At 34.8% G+C, this 20,134-nt stretch overlaps 1 protein-coding gene across 2 annotated transcripts in view; it reads left to right on the forward strand.

Annotated features, from left to right (window-relative positions):
- Window positions 1–20,134, forward strand: part of ADK (adenosine kinase) — a 507,044-nt gene that overhangs the window by 153,823 nt on the left and 333,087 nt on the right. For both annotated transcript variants that reach the window (XM_021699549.2, XM_021699550.1), the window contains exon 4: window positions 12,097–12,175. In XM_021699549.2, the coding sequence (XP_021555224.1) occupies window positions 12,097–12,175 (79 nt within the window). The remainder of the gene's footprint in view (window positions 1–12,096; window positions 12,176–20,134) is intronic.

A 20,134-nucleotide genomic window follows, 5' to 3' on the forward strand; every position in this document is an offset into this window, starting at 1 on the left:
ACTGTGTCTCTCTCTGTCAAATAAATAAATAAAATCTTAAAAAATAAAAATTTAAATAAAAGAGGTTATTTGAAAGAAATTTCTTAACCTTTTAAAAACTGAATGAAGAAAAATTTTGAAACACTCTTTGAATCTTTCAAATTGAACCGGAGTATTTTGATCCTTAGGTTACAGGAGTAGGGCTTTACTTTTTCATTTAGATTTTTGAGTGTGGATCATAGTCATTGGAATTCAAGAGTCATGGGATTGTTTTTCTACAGTATAGTGAATATACATTGTTTCATTATCATCTTCTAACAGATGTCCTCCTTACGTGTCAGACCCCTGATTTTCTTTATTCTTCTGTACTGGGTATTCTTTATTTGGTAGTGCTAGATTTTCTAAGCAGAGTAGGCTTATCTCATTGTATTTATTGTGTTAGACTTTGCTTGTGTTTATTGTGTTTATGCTGTTATTAATCCACCTCTTAAAATTCATTGAAACATCAATTACTGTTTGTTCCTCACTCTGTAAAGTGGAAACTATTTGGAAGTCTTAGAAAACAATCAGTCCGGGCGCCTGGGTGGCTCAGTTGGTTAAGCGACTGCCTTTGGCTCAGGTCATGATCCCGGAGTCCCTGGATCGAGTCCCGCATCGGGCTCCCTGCTCGGCAGGGAGTCTGCTTTTCCCTCTGACCCTCCCCTCTCTCATGTGCTCTCTCTCATTCTCTCACAAATAAATAAATAAAAGCTTAAAAAAAAAAAAAGAAAAAGAAAACAATCAGTCCACTTTAATGACAAGCAGCAAAGTCTAGCTGCTCTCTTTTCAGTATAGCATCAATTAATTCTGTCCCATTAAAATTTTCAGTTACTGACCTTCCCATAACTTTCTGCTCACATTGTACTTAGTACAATTACTGCTTTTGAAAAGGTGAATCTTTTTGTATTATACCTTCGTACATGTATTTCTATTAATTGTACCTTGATTTTAATGCTTAAAGGGGCTTTTATTCTAACGGACAGATTATGTTACTTAGCTTATGTTTAAGTTAGTAATTTAGTTACTGCCCAGCCTTCCACAACTGGAAGCTGTGTGCTGCTGATAGTACCATGCTTATGATCATCAATAGTATTTTTATTTTTACCAGAAGTCAGTGCTATCTTTTAGTAGACTTTAAATTTCCATATTTGATCATTTCATTTGATACCTTTTCTTGTGTATAGTACCGTGCTGAGGTGGTACTGTATCTCAAAAGATTTAATATTAAACCTGGCATCAGAAAACTAGTGGTTAGTCACAGCTTTGCCTACCAAACATTAGTGTTTGAAAGCTTCTCTACCTCCTTGTATTTTACTTTTTTCTCAAAGAGCAAAACAGATATAAAGATAGCTATCTTATTGTCAGGAATTATCAATTGTTTATAAAGTATTTAATAATATGTGATATGAGAGTGGAAAGCATTACTTACAGTTTAAATTCTCCTATTTATTCTCAGAACAAGAACCCCTAAAACTTCTTTAGGGGTATGTGGCATATTGTTTTTTGTGTTTTTTCCGTAAGGTTAGTCCACAAGAAATTCTGAATAATATTCTAGTGACATTAATTTGTATGTAAAAGTTTTCTTTAATAAAAATACCATCATTATAAAATGAATATAAGTACATGGTCAAATTGTAGGAACTATAAAAAAGGAAAAGGCTTATATAAAAATACCAGGGGCTCCTGGGTGGCTCAGTTGGTTAAGTGTCTGTGTTGGGCTCAGGTCATGATCCCAGGGTCCTGGGATTGAGCCCTGCTTTGGGCTCTCCACTCAGCAGGGGAGCCTGCTTCTCCCGCTCCCTGTCCTCCTTGCTCAGGCTCTCTCTCTCTAAAATAAATAAAATCTTTTAAAAAATAAATAAAAAATGCCATTGGCATATTAATGTATTTTCTTCTGGTCATTTTGTTAATAATTTCTAAAGAAAAATAATGTGTTAAATGTATCTCGGATTGTTTTGAACATTTATTATTTTTCTTTTGTTTTTTGTTCATTTGTCCAGTTGTCTGAGCCTTAACATTTTTATTTCTGTTGAGAAATAAAATGAGAATATTAAAATAACATTTAAAAACCAAACTAATTTATTGAATTAATACTAAAATATGTAAAATAATATTTTAAAATATTTTTAAAAATATGTAAGTAAATATAATAACCATTTTTCATATTGCTAAACATATTTAAATTTTTTTATTTCAGTTTTGCTTTTATTTTTTTATTCTTTTTTTTTTTTTTTAAAGATTTTATTTATTTATTGGACAGAGAGAGACACAGCGAGAGAGGGAACACAAGCCGGGGGAGTGGGAGAGGGAGAAGCAAGCCTCCCGCGGAGCTGGGAGCCTGATGTGGGGCTCGATTCCAGGACCCTGGGATCATGACCTGAGCTGAAGGCAGATGCTTAACGACTGAGCCACGCAGGCGCCCCTCAGTTTTGCTTTTATTTAGAAAAATTTTAAATATTTTTATATTATGAAATTTATTTTTATTCCTTTTTTCTTTGCATTATCTGGAAACTGTCATCTAGAACTTTGATAAGTACTGAATCCAGTTTTTCCTCTAGCATTTTATTTAAGTAACCTTTCCTCTGGAAGTTTTTAAACATTATGAAAGCTATAAGTTTTATTAATTTGGGTTTCACAAATAGAGCACTAGTAGGAAAATGGATCAGCTACTGTTTTTTCCCTCCTGTCAGTCATTTGATTGAAGTGTTTGATATGCCCATTCCATTCAGACAAAGAAATTTAACCAAAAGGAGAAAGTAAGAATGAATTTATCAAGTACTGAAATTGCCACACTTTATTCCCTGTAGAAAAAAATCACATAATGAAGGGGCACCTGGGTGGCTCAGTCAGTTAAGAATCTGACTCTTGGTTTCAGCTCAGGGCATGATCTCAGGTTGTGAGATTGAGCCCTGTGTCAGGGCTCTGTGCTGGGCATGGAGCCTGCTTAAGATTCTCTTTCTCTCCCTCCCTCTCCCCTCCCTCTCTCTCTTCATCTCTTAAAAAAAATATATCCCATAATGGAAATATGTTGAAGTTTCCCGTAACATGTAAAGCTATTAAACAATTTCATCCCTAAACAACTTAGGAAATATTTAAGATTTTTATATAGTTGATTAGATTATTTACCTATCAAGTTATACTCCTAGTTTTGAAGCTCATTAATGTTTCAGCCTGAATTTTTGGTTCCATTCATTAAAGATACTCAGTCCTTCATCTTTCCCCAACATTTTCCATTGGCTGCATTAGTAGTTTTGACCCAGACAAGGTAGACCATTCACAGACAAACAGAAAATTTTGTATCAGCTAGAAAAGTATACAGAGAAAATTAAGATGTGTCCATTCCCTGCAAGAGATTAAAAAAAAAACAAAAAACAAATCTTCCCTCATTACAATCATTTCCCTAAATAGAAATGTTTCTTTGTTTGTCACTATGTATGAATTCCCTTTGCTCAGTACAGTTTTCTTCTCTCTTGTATTTCCTTTCTCAACATCATACACCTGGTCATCCAAACTAGAAATCTCAGAATAGTCATCCCTCTACCATGTCTTCCCCTTCCAGCTATTTATCACATGTTATATCTTCAACCTCAGAAATGCTTCCTCAGTTTAATAATTTCTCTCTAGTGCCTTAGCTCCACAGCTGATCTTTGGTTTGAACTATTTGAAAGGTGGCAGTCTTCTGCCTCTCTTTATTCTACATTGTCCTCCAAACAGTGCTGTGATCATTTTTAAAAACAAGTCTGCCTTTCACACTATTAGCAAACATATTTTAGTAATTTCTGCTTGCCTGTCGAATAATGTCTAAATTTATTAGCCTGGCAGAGAGAGTTACCTTTTCATTGCCAGTTTTTACTACTTTGATTTTTGTCTATATTTTAGTCTGTGTTTAAATTGTTTCTCACAATATGTCATGTTTTTGTTTTACCCTCAGTCCTGAGTATTTTTTCTCCCTTACCTGTCAAATTCGGTTCAAATGTTAAATTTTCCCTGCCTCTTTCATTCAGAATCACTCACTTCTCTGCTCTATGCTTTTTATTCAACTTTGTTGTATATGCAGTTCTTTTTAGATAATTGTATGGAAAATTGTTGTGTTCTTCCATTATAAAATGAAGTAGATTAAAAATGTTTTTGTTGCAGATCAGTTTATATGCTTGTTACACTGTCAAAATAAATGTATACAATATACATACTTGCTCCTACTTTGGAGCTAACCGCTATTAACACCTTGGTTGTACTCTTCCAGATCCTTTTCTGTGTGTGTGTGTGTGTGTGTGTGTGTGTGTGTGTGTGTGTAGGGTACCTTTGTTTGCAATCTGCACATGTATATTGTAATTTTGTTGGATTATATTGTGTGTTTGTTTTGGTAACTTAGTATTTCTAAATTGAAATATATGGAAATATCAGTAGATACAAGGTCTAACATTTTAAAAATTTAGCTCTTTAGTAAAGCAGTGCATACACACAGTAAAAATAAAGTGAAAAGTTAAACACTTCTTCAAGACTTCTAGCTTTGGGAAATGGACTTATCCTGCCTTTCATCAGGATTTGTTAGAATTTATTAGGTCGGGGCGCCTGGGTGGCTCAGTCGTTAAGCGTCTGCCTTCAGCTCAGGTCATGATCCCAGAGTCCTGGGATCGAGCCCCGCATCAGGCTCCCTGCTCCGTGGGAAGCCTGCTTCTCCCTCTCCCACTCCCCCTGCTTGTGTTCCCTCTCTCGCTGTCTCTCTCTCTGTCAAATAAATAAAAAAATCCTAAACAAAAAAAAGAATTTATTAGGTCAAAATTTGGAATAAGACGAAGTTTGCCCATTTACTACTGTTACTACCGACTATTATCTGTGCATGTTATGCTGGAGGTCCTTAGTTTCTGAACTAAGGCAAGAAAAAGAGAAAAAAATTGTCATTGTTCATAAATGATTATATATGTATGGCAAAAACAGATAAATTATTGGAATTAATTAGAGATATTAGCAACTTGGATAGATAAAAATTGTTATATAAGGATTCTATTTCTGGGGCTTCTGGGTGGCATAGTTAAGTATCTGACTCTTGGTTTTGGCTCAGATCTGATATCAGGGTCATGAGATCGAGCCCCATGTCAGGGTCCATGCTCAGTGTGGAGTCTGCTTGGTTTTCTCTCTCCCTCTGTCCCCTCCCCCTGCTCTTGCTTGTTCTCTTTCTCTCTAAAATAAATCTTTAAAAAAGAATTATATTTCTAAATACCATCAACAAATAAAAATTAGGTTTAAACAAATATCACAGTAGTACTAAAATAAAGGAAGTATGAAATAGTGATTCTAATAAAAGATGTGCAAGATTTATGGCAAAAATTATGAAAACTAATTGAGAAATATTAAAGACCTGAATAAGTATATTGTGATGTACAGTGTGATCAAGGTTTAGACAGTTTAATATTGGAAAGGTTATCACTTTCCCATATATATATTTAGTGCAATCCTAGTCAAAATCTCTACAAATTGTTTTTTGGAAATTGACATCTAGTTGTACATTTATATGTAGGTACAAAGGACCAAGAATATTCAGTGCACTCATGAAGAAGAACAAGGTGAAGGTACTTGTTTTTCATTAAGACATATAAGGCAATAGTAATTAAGACAAAATGCAGTTTGTGCAGGGGTAGACATATATATCAATGAATCAGAATTAAGAGCCCAGAGATGGTCAAGCATACATATATCATTATCTCTCTCTCTCTCTGTTTGTCTTTGTATGTATCTATCTATAGTGATAATGGTTCTGGAGGTTACACAACTGTTAACTTTATAACTTTTTAAAATTGCACATTTATTTTCGATATCTTTAAGAAATTTATAAAAACAAAAGAAAGCCCAACAATATAACTTCCCTCCTTCTCCACGCCATAGACCTACAAATGCTGTTAATGTTTTTAGTTTATCATTATAAATTTACTTAATGTGGTTATGCCCCATTCTTTAATTAACAGATTTACATGTCTATTGACTCTCCTCTGGAAGATGAAGAATATAGTGCACTTACACTGTTTTTTCTCTTTTTCCTTTCTCAGTGCCTTCTTTATGCTTTTTATGTATTTTTATTTTTCCACTGATTGATTTTATGGCTTTAAACAGTAGACTTAAAACCTCTTTTCAAAGTTGATTATTAACATTTGAGGTACTTAGACTCTTTAAATGAAGGAGAGAACATTAGTAAACTCTTTCATCTCTCCCTTTTCCCATCTTCAAGATGTCAGTGTTATATATGTTTTTACATTTTGTAAATGTTACTAAGTGTTAAAAATGTTTGCAACTGTAATTAAATGTTACATGTTGTATCTCAGTGTAGATTCTAAAATTGAAAACCAAACAAAACCTCATTGCCAAATAACTAGTAACTATTATTCTCTGTAGAACCAAGTAACGTGATTGGAAGGATTCATAGAACAGAAACTACATTCCTTTGTTATTAAAATTTTTGCTACTTGAGAATTTTACATGTAATAAGATATAATGGGCCCTCTTTAAATTTCTTTTTGGATTCCTTTACTTTTCCAAAGTCCTACACAGTTCTTATTTTTTCATCCCTTTTTCTTTTTTAACAACCATGGTGTCTTCTTTCTTATGTCTCTTTTTGATTGTTACACCTCCAACTTAATATATTATTTTTCTTTTATAAATGCAGGGGAAAACAATACTTACATGTGAAGATTATATTTTCCCTTATGAGTTAATAATCTGAGAGGATATTGAATTCTATTTGGAAAATCTTTTTTTCTTCTAGCATAGAATATAATATATATTTTTTTATCATGCTATATTCTTTAAGAAGTCTGGTGTATTTATTTTTAGTCCTTTTCAGATAATCTGTTATTTTTCACTCTAGAAGTTCTTAAGGTTTTCTCTTAATATAAAGAGTTCTGAAAAAAAAAAGTTCTGAAATTGAACAAGATGTTGTCCAAGTATAGATCCTAGTCCCCTCCCTAAAAGAATTGCTTCATATTTGGACAAATCTGAAGATTATATTTTTTTCTCTTTTGAAGACTTTTTTTCTGGTATTTCTTTCTTACTCTTCATTATCTCTAGTCTCCCCATCATTCTTCTTAAATGGACCTTGGGCCACCTGATCCATTCTCTGTGCCTCTTAATTTTTCTTTCATACTCTTCATCTCTTATATTTCCTGTGGATTTTGGGGTGTTTTCCTCGGTGTTTTCAACTCTCTTACCTTCATCTTATTTTTTATCCACACATTTTTATTGTTCAGGTCATCCTTTCAACTATTGATATTTGTAAAAATTTCAGCAGTGGTTAACCTAATTTATAGAAACTGTTATTTTCTGGTTGCTTCTTTTTCATATAATTAGGCAGACAGGTTTTCCTGTATTGTCTCTGAGAAAAAATTAGGCAGGTAGTAGAATATAGTCCAGCAGTTCTTCAGAAAGTTAAACAATTAAATTTAACTGTTAAAAGTTAAGTTGACCCAGCAATTCTACTCCTAGGTGTATGCCCAAGAGAAATGAAGATAGTATGTCCACACAAAACCTTGCATGTTGAATGTTCATCACAGTATTATTCATAATAGCCAAAGATGAAGACAACCTATGTGTCCAGGGATGGGTGAATGACAAAAATATGCTATATCCATATAACACAATGTTATTCAGCCATAAAAAGGAATAAAGTACTGATAGATGCTCTAGCATGTATGAACACTGATAAAATTATTCTAAGTGAAAGAATCTCGTCAACAAAATCATACACATATTACATGATTCCATTTATATGAAATGTCCAGAATCGACAAAGTACAGAGATAGAAAGTAGATGAGTGCTTACTTAGGGATGGGGATATTTGTTTTCAATAACTAAAGGTATGGGGGTTTCTTTATGAGTTAATGAATATACTCTAAAAGTGATAGTGGTGATGGTTGCACAATTATGAAGATATTTAAAATGATTAGATTGTAGACTTTAAATGAGTGAATTGTATAGTATGTGAATTGTATCTCAATAAAGCTGTTACCAAAAAAAAATTTTTATTTATTTTTATTTTTTTTAAGATTTTATTTATTCATTTGTCAGAGAGAGAGCACAGGCAGAGGGAGAAGCAGGATCCCCACTGAGCAGGGAGCCTGATGCGGGACTCAATGACCTGAGCCAAAGGCAGACACTTCACTGACTGAGCCACCCAGGCATCCCCCCAAAAAAATTTTTTTAAAGAAAAAAAATAACAGGCTAAGATGCTACACAATTGTTAGGATATGGAGGACTTTACAACTACAGATTGGAACATATAAACACCTTTTACTCTTGTGGATAAGGTAGGAGTGGTTGGACAGTGTTCCAAATAGAGTGTTTAAAGGAATTACTCTATTTTATATCTCCTATCACTGCTTTGTCAATTCTATTATATTTTCTTTCTGTTAAGCTAGATCTATTATTTCTCAAATTTGTGGTCTGTGTGTGGCCTCTTTGCTTGCTTAGTGGTGCTGTTATACATTTGTTCATATATATGTATATGTATAAATATATATAAAACATGTTTTTTGACATCCAGTAAGACTTGGAAGAGGAAGCAAACATATGCTTCATCAACTGTCTTGACATGTTGAGGTCCTGATATTTTTGTACCTCTTGAACTGATTCCAAAAGTAATGTTAATAAACAAAATTTTGGTTTCTATAGAAAACTCTCTTCATTGGGTGGAATGAGGAGAAATATACATTGATTTTTATGTGTTTGTGATTAACAAGTATTCTGATACTACACTTCTGATTTTGATTCACCCACTGTGCCATATGTGACCTCTGTTTGGCAATGTACTCAAATTTTATGCCTAACTTTTCCCATTTCTTTTTATTTTTCTTTTATTTTTTTAAGTAATCTCTACACCCAACAGGGACCTCAAACCCACGACCCTGAGAACAAGAGTCACAAGCTCTACTGACTGAGCCAGCCAGGAGCCCCCAACTTTTCCCATTTCTTAAATGAAGGCACTCTTTTAGGTCCATTTCATCTCTAAAATTGATCATGTTTACTCTGTTGTTTATTTTTGTTATTGAACTCTCCCTGTACCATCCAATAGTACTTTTTTATAAGAGTGGGATGTTCTTTATTTGCGTATCCGGTATGATAGCCACTCTTTACATGTGGCTGTTGAGCACTTGAAACATGGCTAGTGTGACTGATGAACTGAATTTTTAATTTTATTTAAGTTTATTAGCTTAAATTTGAATGTCTATAGCTGTAGGAGGCCAGTAGCTACCTTATTTAGACCAATATGGTTCTAGACTATTCTGGTTTAAAAAACATTAATTTTGTTAGATGATCTGGAGAAAAAGGATTACATGACCAAAAAAGCTTAGGAAGTGTGTGTATTATATCCATCTTGAATTTTAATGTGCATATCAGCATATTAAAGGCCCTGAAGAAAGAAGCCTGTTTAACTATCATTCAGTTTTCCTAAAACTTATGGGTACTCAGAACCCTCTGAGGTTTTAGGGTTAGGTTCCACAGCTGACATTTTTATAATACTTATTATATGGCTACAGTTACTGTTTTAAGCATTTTATTCGAATCATAATTTTTTTAATGCTCACCACAAGTTTATGAGGTGGGTACTATTGAGCTGCTGTTTACTTTCCTCACTGGAAAGTGAAACACAGAAGGATTCATAGATGTGGCCAAGAACACACAGGAAGTGGTGTGATTTGCATTCTGATCTGCAGTCAGATTGCTGTTGAACAGTATGTGTATGCCTTCCAAAATAGACATTTCATTTTACATTTTTCATTAAACTTTCCCAAGTTTTTAGAAATGTACTGTAGTTGATTTATTATGATTTTAGTATCTAAAACAAATTTAGGCCCATCTCATTCCTCCCCCCCCAAATATTATAGCTATTTCATTAGTAGTTGTTTGAAGGGGGAAATTGATGATGGATTAAAGAAGGCTATAACTTAAGGAAAGAAATTCTTGAGAAAGTGAGAAAGGATGGTATTGCTATAACTACCATAAAATAGGGAGCTTACAACAAAATCGATTCTCTCACAGTCCTGGAGGGTAGATGTCTGGATTAAGGGGGTTGGCATGGCTGTGTTCCTTCTGAAGAGCCTAGGAGAGAATCCTTCTTGCCTCTTCTAGCTTTTGGTGGGTGTTGGCATTCCTTGTCTTTCTTGGCGTATGGCTTATCACCTAGTCTTTGCCTCCATCTTCACATGGCCTTCTTCTTTGTGTCTCTTTGGTTTGTTATAAGAAGACTTGTTACTGGATTTAGGGCCTACCTGGGTAATACAGGAGGGATGGTCTTATCAAGATCCTTAACTTGTGGGCGCCTGGGTGGCTCAGATGGTTAAGCGTCTGCCTTCGGCTCAGGTCATGATCCCAGGGTCCTGGGATCGAGTCCCACATCGGGCTCCCGGCTCGGCGGGGAGCCTGCTTCTCCCTCTGACCCTCTCCCCTCTCATGCTGTTTCTCTCTTACTCGCTCTCTAAAAAATAAATAAATAAAATCTTAAAAAAAAAAAAAAAAAGATCCTTAACTTGTATCTGCAAAGACTCTTTTTCCAGATAAGGTTACATTCACTGGTTCTGGGGGGACATATCTTTTTGGAGGCCACCCATTTGTAATTCAACTCATTACAAATATGATCGAAAACCTTTGGAGGAATTGGTTTTTGAAAGTGGAGGGACCTCAAATGAACCTAGCAATTGATCACTGTATGTTTACTTTATCCATTCACTCTCCTTTCTCCTCTAATCTCTAACATCACTCTTAACTGATACCTAGTTCAGAGAGTAAGTAGAAGAGAACTTCTCTTGAACTACTGCAACTACCCACCTCTGCATCTGTGCCTATATACTTTGCCTTCTCTACTGTTATTATTACATTAAATGTATTATTAATGGTAACAAATACTGCTGTCAGAGTTCTGGGCAGGTTGGCTAATTGTGTTTATTGGCATCTCAGGGTTTTATAGATATAATTCCAAGGGAGTTGGAGGTATGGGAGTGGGTATAACTCCGTTTTTCCTATTCCTAATATAACCATCTCTGTATTTGTCTTTTTTATTTTGAGGTTCTGTGAAATGTTTCATTTTAGTGAAAGGATCTACTTCTATCTTTAAAGTTTTTAAAGGTTTAAAAATACTTTTCAAGACTGAAACTTTCCTTGAATATGCTACTCATATCCCAATCTCTCTCTTTTTTGACTGACCTCCTGTAGCACTTGCTGCTTACATTGCATATATTTTGTTACTCGATAATTTGATGTTTTCTAATTTTGTCTGTTTTCTCATGTGTATTCATCCTTTTGTCCCTCCAAAGCTTGTTAGCCCTTTGAAATTAAATTACATACTTAATGTCCCTTGGATTTCTCCCACAGACTCTAACATGCTAGAGACATGTAGGGAGTATTGATTTGAGATCCAGATTAATAAATGCCATCTAATTTGAGACTTATTCAAATCAGTGTCCGTGGTCCTTTGGCTGCTATGTGTAGTAGGAGGTGTGTACATGGATCATCTTAAATGGAAAGCTTCATGTGTAGTGAATGTATGTATTTTCCTGGAAAGAAGTCTTATATCTTTTATCAGATGCCAAAATAATGAAGTATCAAAGCTTTAAATCATTTTTCTCTATGCCTTTATTTGGCAGATACAGAAATTATGTCACCAGGCAACTTGCTTAGAATCATACAACCCAGTGTAGGTTCCCAGTTCTTTAAATTATAAACTGATTATCTTTATGATATCTAAAACTTGAAACTTATTAGAATATATATTTGTAAGGATTCTAGAGATCACTTAATATGGGAAAATATGCATTACTTATAATAATTTATGAATTTTTATTTTTTACCTTTTCTAGTTTAATGGTTAATTATGGGCAGCTTATATATTTTAAATTTTTATAATTGTAGATTTGTGGAAGAAATTTCATAAGTTTTGAAATTCAGCAAAGTTGTTTTCATACATATTTCAGTTCATTCAACGTAATTATGTAATTCAAAATATTTTAGTAATTGCAATTTAATGTACTTCTAGTCAAAATTTGCATTGTGACAACTGACAGATGCTAATTTTTTCTACTGTGATTTCCTTGTAGGTTTGATGAACTTATAAAAAAATTCAAAGTTGAATATCATGCTGGTGGCTCTACCCAGAATTCAATTAAAGTGGCACAGGTTGGTTAATTATTTTAAAAGTTATAAAGAAATGGATTCAAAATGACTCTAGACTCTTGCTGTCGAATAGTTTTGTTGGTTTTGAATTGGGATTTTAGCAATCACTGCCCATCTAATAAAAAAAAATTATTTTATTTTAATTGTTATTCCTTTGATTATTGGTGAGCTTGAACATCCTTTAATATGTTTATTGTTCATTTATATTTCTTCTTAATTACTTGTCGAATCTATTGACTGTTTATTTTATAATTTTTCATGTGTTAATATGAATTCTTCATATTTTGTGGATATTATTTCCTTTATCAGTTGAAAGTATTTATTTCTTATTTGTACTTTAACTCTGATTAGTGTGCCAGAGTTCTTTGTTTTTATTTTTTAAAAAATTTATTTATTTATTTGGGAGAGTGAGCGAGCAAGCAGGAGGGAGGGGCAAGGAGAGAGGGAGAGAGAAACTCAAGTAGACTCCGCACCGAGCATGGAGCCTGACATGGGGCTTGATCTCACGACTCTGAGATCAGACCTGAGCCAAAATCAAGAAGTCAGATCCTTTAAGTTACTGTACCATCCAGGTACCCAGGTTTTTAGTTTTTTTAAATATAATTAAACTTTATGGCTTTGGTATTTCATATATTATATAGAAAGGACATTCATATAACAAGATACTGCCAATTTTCTTGTGTTATGTGCAGCTATATAGGCGTGTCCCTTTTATACATATATACATACATAAACATATTACATGTGTGTGTAAATTCATGTCTCTGTATCTATACCCATCTGTATCTTCCAGTGGATAATTGGATAAATTCATTTTGATATATACTGTTCAAGTCAACAGCCTAACCTAATCTTGAATGAGAGTGGTTTTTTTTTTTTTTTTAAAGATTTTATTTATTTATTTGTGAGAGAGAGAATGACAGAGAGCACATGAGAGGGGGGAGGGTCAGAGGGAGAAGCAGACTCCCTGCCGAGCAGGGAGCCCGATGCGGGACTCGATCCAGGGACTCTGGGATCATGACCTGAGCCGAAGGCAGTCGCTTAACCAACTGAGCCACCCAGGCGCCCCATTGAATGAGAGTGTTAATGTTCTATGTATACTTCTAATCACAAGGGATGTGAAAAAGCTTTACCTTTTACCTCTGGTTCTTACCTCTGTGGTTTGAAAACTAGCTCAGAATCTTACTTACTACAGTTGTAGGTCAACTCTGATGGACTTAGGTCATTTTGAATTCTCATTGATTAATGCTTTTCTTTTGAATTTTAAGTAACTTTAAAAGACTAGAGAAGTGGAAAATTGACAAAAGTTGAACAATTTCTGATTTTTTGAACTAAGTCTTAGTTGACTTAGACATACAGTGTAATTATCCCACATACTTCTAAAACTCAGATTTCATCATACTATTAAAATATTTTCAGTTGTAAAAATTAATTTCTAAGGTAGTCTAGTCATTTATGTGGAGTGGCCTGAGGAGAAGGTCCTTGTATTTATCGATTGATTTGTATTGTTTCTGTAAAACCTCTTCCTGCTGGCCACTTTGTGAACTCAGCTTAGCAAAAAGAGGATAATTTACTTTTTGTCCTTAGGTTATATATTAGTTGCTTGAGCTGCCATAACAAAATACCACAGACGGTGTGGCTTAAACCATAGAAATTTATTTCTCACAGTTCTGGAGGCTAGAAGTCCAGAATCGGGGCCATCAGATTGATTTCTGGTAAGGACTCCTTCCTGGCTGCCTTCTCACTTTGTCCTCACATGGCCTTTCTTCTGTGTCCAGTCAGAAAGAGATCTCTGGTGTTTGTTTCACTTCTGGTAATTGACATCATTCCTACTGGATGAGGGCCTCACTCATAGGACCTTATTTATCTTTAACTAAAGGTCCTATCCAAAAACAGTCATATTGTGGTTTAGGGCTTCAATATATGAATTTTTGGGGAGAGGAGCACAGTTTTGTCTGTAACAGATAATTCTTTTAAAGCCTCAATCTATTAAAGCTCATTCTGCTGCCTCTCCAGTCTTTTTTTTTTTTTTAAGATTTTATTTATTTCTTTGAGAGAGAGAGACCACAAGCAGGTGGAGGGGCAGAGAGAGAGAGGGAGAGAAGTAGGCTCCCCACTGAGCAGAGAGCCAGACGGGGGGCTCAATCCAAGGACCCCGGGATCATGACCTGAGCCGAAGGCAGACACCCAATTGACTGAGCCACCCAGGCACCCCATCTTTTTTCCTTCTGGATCTGGGAGACCACTAGCTGTTCACTAATAAATTTTCTCCTTACTTGAGGATCTTCATCAATTTCTACCTTTCCAGAGTTTATACTTACATAGTATCAAAGTCTCCATTTGATTTATACCCGATATTAGTCTCCTTAGTAAAACAGTCATTTCCTATTATTATTTTGCAACTTTCATAATATTTTATGTGTCCTGTAACAATGTATTCTAGTAATACTTTATTTGTTCCTAGCTTTAAAAAAAGGAAGTAAATAGAATTTAAAATTTTGGGCAAACAATATTTTTATTTTGTTATTATTAGTGGTAAATTTGGGGTTAACATCCTATCCTGATTGCCAGACTATCCATTTTCTTTTTTACCATATGCAAAGCAATTCAGCCAACATGTGTTGATATGTATAAAGCTCTGTGCTATATGATAGACACATCAATAAACAAGAAATATTCCTTTTTTATAAAATTCTTGCTTATATTGGGAAACTTAACATTTCTTTTCTCTTTAACCACTATCCTAAATTTTCCTCTTCTGCTCTTCCTCTTTTTCTTCATTACTTATTAAATTCTTACTCTGTGCCAGGTAGTCTGTTAGATGTTAGTTAGATGTTAATGATGGACTTGGTCCATACTTTTGAAGCTTTCATTATAATGAAAATATAGATGGGGAAAGGGGTAGTGGGGCTCAGAGAAAGAATGATAAACTATTAAGTACAATATAATGTTATAGGAACAATCCTCTCTACCCCTAAAAGACAGATAAACAAACCTGTTTCCAAGAACCAGAATAAAAATACATCAGTACTCACATATGTGATTTCTCCGGTTTCTAGAAACCTGAAGGTAAAACTCTATAATCTTCCCAAGGACACCTCCAATATGATATTCAGTTACTGGTTGAATCACGACAATTCCCATTTTCTCAGTAGGTATTTTATCTCATGTTCTAGATTTTAGGAAGTTTTAAATTTGAACTAGGAAAACTAAAAGAGATACCCATGAAAACAATTTTTCTTTATCTAACTTGAACCCTTCCTCCCCTGGCATAAGACTGTCAGTCTGTTTTGTAAGATGTTTTTCAAACTGTTAGTGGAGCCTCTCAGAAGCTGCCACAAAGAGGGAAGGGTGATGCTTGATTTGTTCTAGATTTGTTTCTCTAAAAGCAGAGCTGTTCTACTTTATATTTTATATATTAACTTTGATATAAGATTGAATTATTTTAAAAGTTATACTGCCCACTCATACCCATTAGGATGACTACTGTCATATCAACATTTTTTATGTTTGTGTTGGCAAGGATATAGAGAAATTGGAACCCCATACACTGTTGGCGAGCATGTAAAATGGTGTATCCATTTTGGAAAACAGTATGTTTCCTCAGAAAAATTACAAATAGAATTATCATCTGATCCAGCAATTCCACTTCTGAGTATGCTATGGACTATATGTTTGTGTCCCCTTAGATTTAAGTGTTGAAGTCCTAACTCCCATTGTGATGGTATTTGGAGATGGAGCCTTTGAGAGGTATTAGGGGGTTAGATGAGGACATGAGTTATCTAATCATGAAGAATTAGTTCTCTTATAAAAAGAAACACCAGAGAGTTTGCACCGCCGCCCCCCCCCCCCACCACCACCACATGAAGACGCAGTGAGAGGATGGCCACCTACAAGCCAGGAAGAGAGTCATCTCTAGGAACCAAATTGACTGCACCTGGGATCTTGGATTTCCACGCCTTCAGAACTGTGAGAAATATATTTCTGTTGTTTATGCCATCCAGTCTATGGTATTTCATTATGGCAGCCTGAGCAGACTAAGACATACTACATTCCCAAAAGAATTGAAAGAAGGGTCTTGAAGAGGTATTTGTACACCCATCTTCTTAGCAGCATTATTTGCAATAGCTGAAAGGAAAACATAGAGCTATTAAAAGGAAGGAAATTCTTACACATACTACAACATGGATGAATCTTGAGGGCATTATGCTAAGTGAAATAATCTAGTCACAAAAGGCCAAATACTGATGATCCTTATATAAGATACCTTAGGTTGTCAGATTCATAGAGATGGAAAGTAGAATGGTGATTGCCAAGGGTTAGCAAGAAGGGGGAGTTATTGCTTAATGATGATAGAGTTTCAGTTTTACAAGAGGAAAAGTGTTCTAGAGATGGATAGTGGTGGTGGTTCTTCAACAATGGGAATGTACTTAATGCCACTGCACTGTACACTTACATCTGATTAAAAAGGTAAATTTTGTGTATGTCTGTTTTACCACAATTAGAAAGTAAATTTAAAAATGGATTCTAGGGACACCTGGGTGGCTCAGTCGTTGGGCATCCGCCTTCGGCTCAGGTCATGATCCCAGGGCTCTGGGATCAAGCCCCGCATCGGGCTCCCTTCTTCGCGGGAAGCCTGCTTCTCCCTTTCCCACTCTGCCTGCTTGTGTTCCCTCTCTCACTGTGTCTCTTTCTGTTGGATAAATAAATAAAATCTTAAAAAAAAAAATGGATTCTAGAAATGCTTCCGTAGGCAATGATATCAAGTTACAGATTTCATTCGCTTATTCAGCAATCAATGAGGCAACATAACAACTTAAGAGCATGGGCTTATTCTTGGGACCATGGGAGTACATTAGAACTGGGTTTGAGTTTAAGCTTTGTCACTTTACTGGCCTTGAAGCCGTGAGCAATTTATTCAGCTTTTCTGGGTCTTTCATCTGTAAATGTGGTGGTGAAAGCTTATCTTGGAAGTTGTAAGGATTAATGTGATAATGTTTATAAAAATTATACTACTTTTAAAAAGAAAGCTTGGAAACCACTAGGGTTGAAGACTTTTTTTTTTTTTTTTTTTTGCCATTTTTCTGAATGTTTTTCATCTTAACAAAACTTAAATTTACCCATTTATGGACAGGACAACCAGAATTGTGGCTCTCATCCACTTAAAAATAGTAATTTCGGTCTAGCCCTCTATTAAACATCCTCTTTTGCTTTTCATTTCCCCTAATATTTTGAGACTACTTTTCCTTTCCATCTGACTGATGATCTAACTACATATTTGCTAAATTATAATTTATGTCTAGGACGCCTCACAGTTTTCAAAAATAGTACATTAGAAGTACTTTACTTTAGAAGGATCATTTCTCAGATTTTCCTTGGCAGACAATAATAGGAAGAACTGATTCATTTGTAGATAAAGCTCATACTTATTGAATGTCTGCTATGTTCTAGTCATTGTGCTCGGTAGTAACTGCTAACTTAAGCTCTCTTTTTTAAATTTTAAGAAAAAACTAAAAAAAATAGTTAGAGCCTTAGAGTGAACAATCCTGATACAGTCTTAGTTGTATCTAATTCTGATATAGTCTTGTTCAATGAGGACATTGAGGTTGAGCTTAGAGCAGTTTAAAAAGTCGAGGCAAATACAATAGAAAGGAGTTGACAGGGATAGCCCACCAGGGAAAACTACTGGGTTTTGTTTTGTGTTAGTGTGTTTGATTGGTTGGTTTGGGGCTTTTCTTATCCATTTGAGTTCTCCTTCACTCCACAAAACACCTGGATTACAGGTTTCCATTTTTTCTATCACTCCACATTATTAGAGAAGCAAGTATTAGGCAGCAACTAACAACCCAGTAGAGCTGCACTAACTGAATGTCTGCGAGATGCTGTGAACTGTAGATCTGAAATAGGATGAGCTCTATTCTAAGGGTAAAAATTCAGTGACCATCTAAGTTTTCATAGACTTCTTGATGGTATATACCATGTGAAATATGTATTTTCTGTATCTGTATGTGCTTTATGTAATACATATTTTGAAAATATTCAGTTCTTCCTGTAAAGAGAAGAAAAAAAAGTAGGTGGATGGAATTCATATATAGTAAACTGATGTTATAAGATTGAGCCCAAAGTCATAGGACTTTTTTTAAAGTATAGACAGTAAATAATCAAGTAGCTTGGGAAATAGGCAAATCTGGTGTTCTGTATATAAATAGCCAGTAAGTTTGTAACCTGTAAAACTGCTAAGGATAGACTAAAGAAAAACTGTGTTGTAACAAATAAGAGTATTATTTATAGAAAGGGATGGAAAACCATATCATGAGCATGTACCACTGGGCTAATAGTTATATCATTCCAAATTGACCACTCATTAGTGACACTTAGTATGTTCTTATTCTGGCCCCATACACAAATAAAACCTTGATGTCAAGTTCAAGCTTTAGCATCTTTGCTCTTGAGTTTCTCTTAGAGGACAAGTAGAGTGTGTATGTGTGATCCTAAGCACTACTGTCTGGTCCCCTTGCTTAAACTGTGACCCTCTTCTCATAAGTACACCATCATCATCAGGGAAGACTGATGAGGTGAATAGACAGGGCATTTGAACATTCAGCTAGTGAGGTCCTTATAACTTGATTGCCTCCTGATGTATTACACTATGATTCTTGGCGTTTTCCCCTTGCTTCTTGCTGTTTTTTGTGGTGGTTGTTGTTTTTTAATGGATGAATGTGTAGTATCAACATCTTAATTTGGGTGGTAGGCCCTTTTTGTTCTCTGCCTTCTGGGATAGCTGGCATGTTTATATATTTGGAGACTACTAGTGCTTCGGGGTAATTTCCCTACATAGTTCTAGGTTTAAGTGGATTTCTCCTTGTTCTGTGGTTTAATAATACCTTACTGGTAGCTATGGAAAAATATGCAGAAGCGTTGAAAGGGAGCATTATTTACAAAGATCATCACTTCTATGGAAGAAGAACTAAAAGTCATACAGAGAGTAAAAGTTAACACTTTATAATCAGTGTACAGCTCATTCTGTCAGATCTGACCAACAACCATACTTTGATATATCAAGTGATGTGGCAAATCATGTCAATAAGAAAATGTTTCTATTAGTTCTTTGATGCTTTTATTTGTTAAATTATGTTCTTGGAGATTTCAATGTAATCACAGACCACATAAAACAATATTGTTGAGATGTCCAAATACAATTCTAGACTTTTCTCATCTGCACGTTTGACAATGCAAATTTAAATTTTATAAAATTTCATTCAGTGTAAACTTCTTTTTAATGAAAATTTGAAAATCTTACCTGGAAAGTATTCTGCACCCCTTGTATACAACACTGCTAAAAAGTGGTATGATTTGCTTACCTGTGATATGGATGTTTTGTAGTGAAGGTTTGGGGATTCTTCAATTTTCTCAATATGTACAGGTGCACTTAATGTGATTTTTGACTGAAGAAATGGGAGGAGGTAGCCTCCTTGGACATGTGCCTTAAAAATGGCTATAATTGTTGTTGGACTTAGAAAAGATATCCTGCAGTAAAATATTTTTAAAGTGTGAGACAAGAAGAATGTCCTTGTCTAATTTGGCAATACATTGAGGATGAGAATGGAGAAAAAGATTTTACTAAAACAGAAATTTATATGCTATTTCTCCAGAAGTGTTTGATGATATTTGACGAAGCCATACGGAGACTAGAAAAAGCTTATACAACAAACAAATGTCTCATTTTTGTGTAATATGACTGGTTTGCAACTCAAGGGGGGGGGGAAGTCACCGCAAAAGGGCAGCCAAGTTAAATAAGACCTTTTCAATTTCTTTACTAAAACTGTAACTCATTTGGATTGCAACTCTGACAGCATAAATTGAAATTACCAGTGTGCTTCTGAAATGATGTTCATTTTACACATGGAAAGCATATATAATTTAATCTATCAGTGCAAAGGACATGATTGATAAACAGTTGGA

This window comes from Neomonachus schauinslandi, chromosome 6 (genome assembly GCF_002201575.2).
Source record: "Neomonachus schauinslandi chromosome 6, ASM220157v2, whole genome shotgun sequence".
Taxonomy (NCBI): domain Eukaryota; kingdom Metazoa; phylum Chordata; class Mammalia; order Carnivora; family Phocidae; genus Neomonachus; species Neomonachus schauinslandi.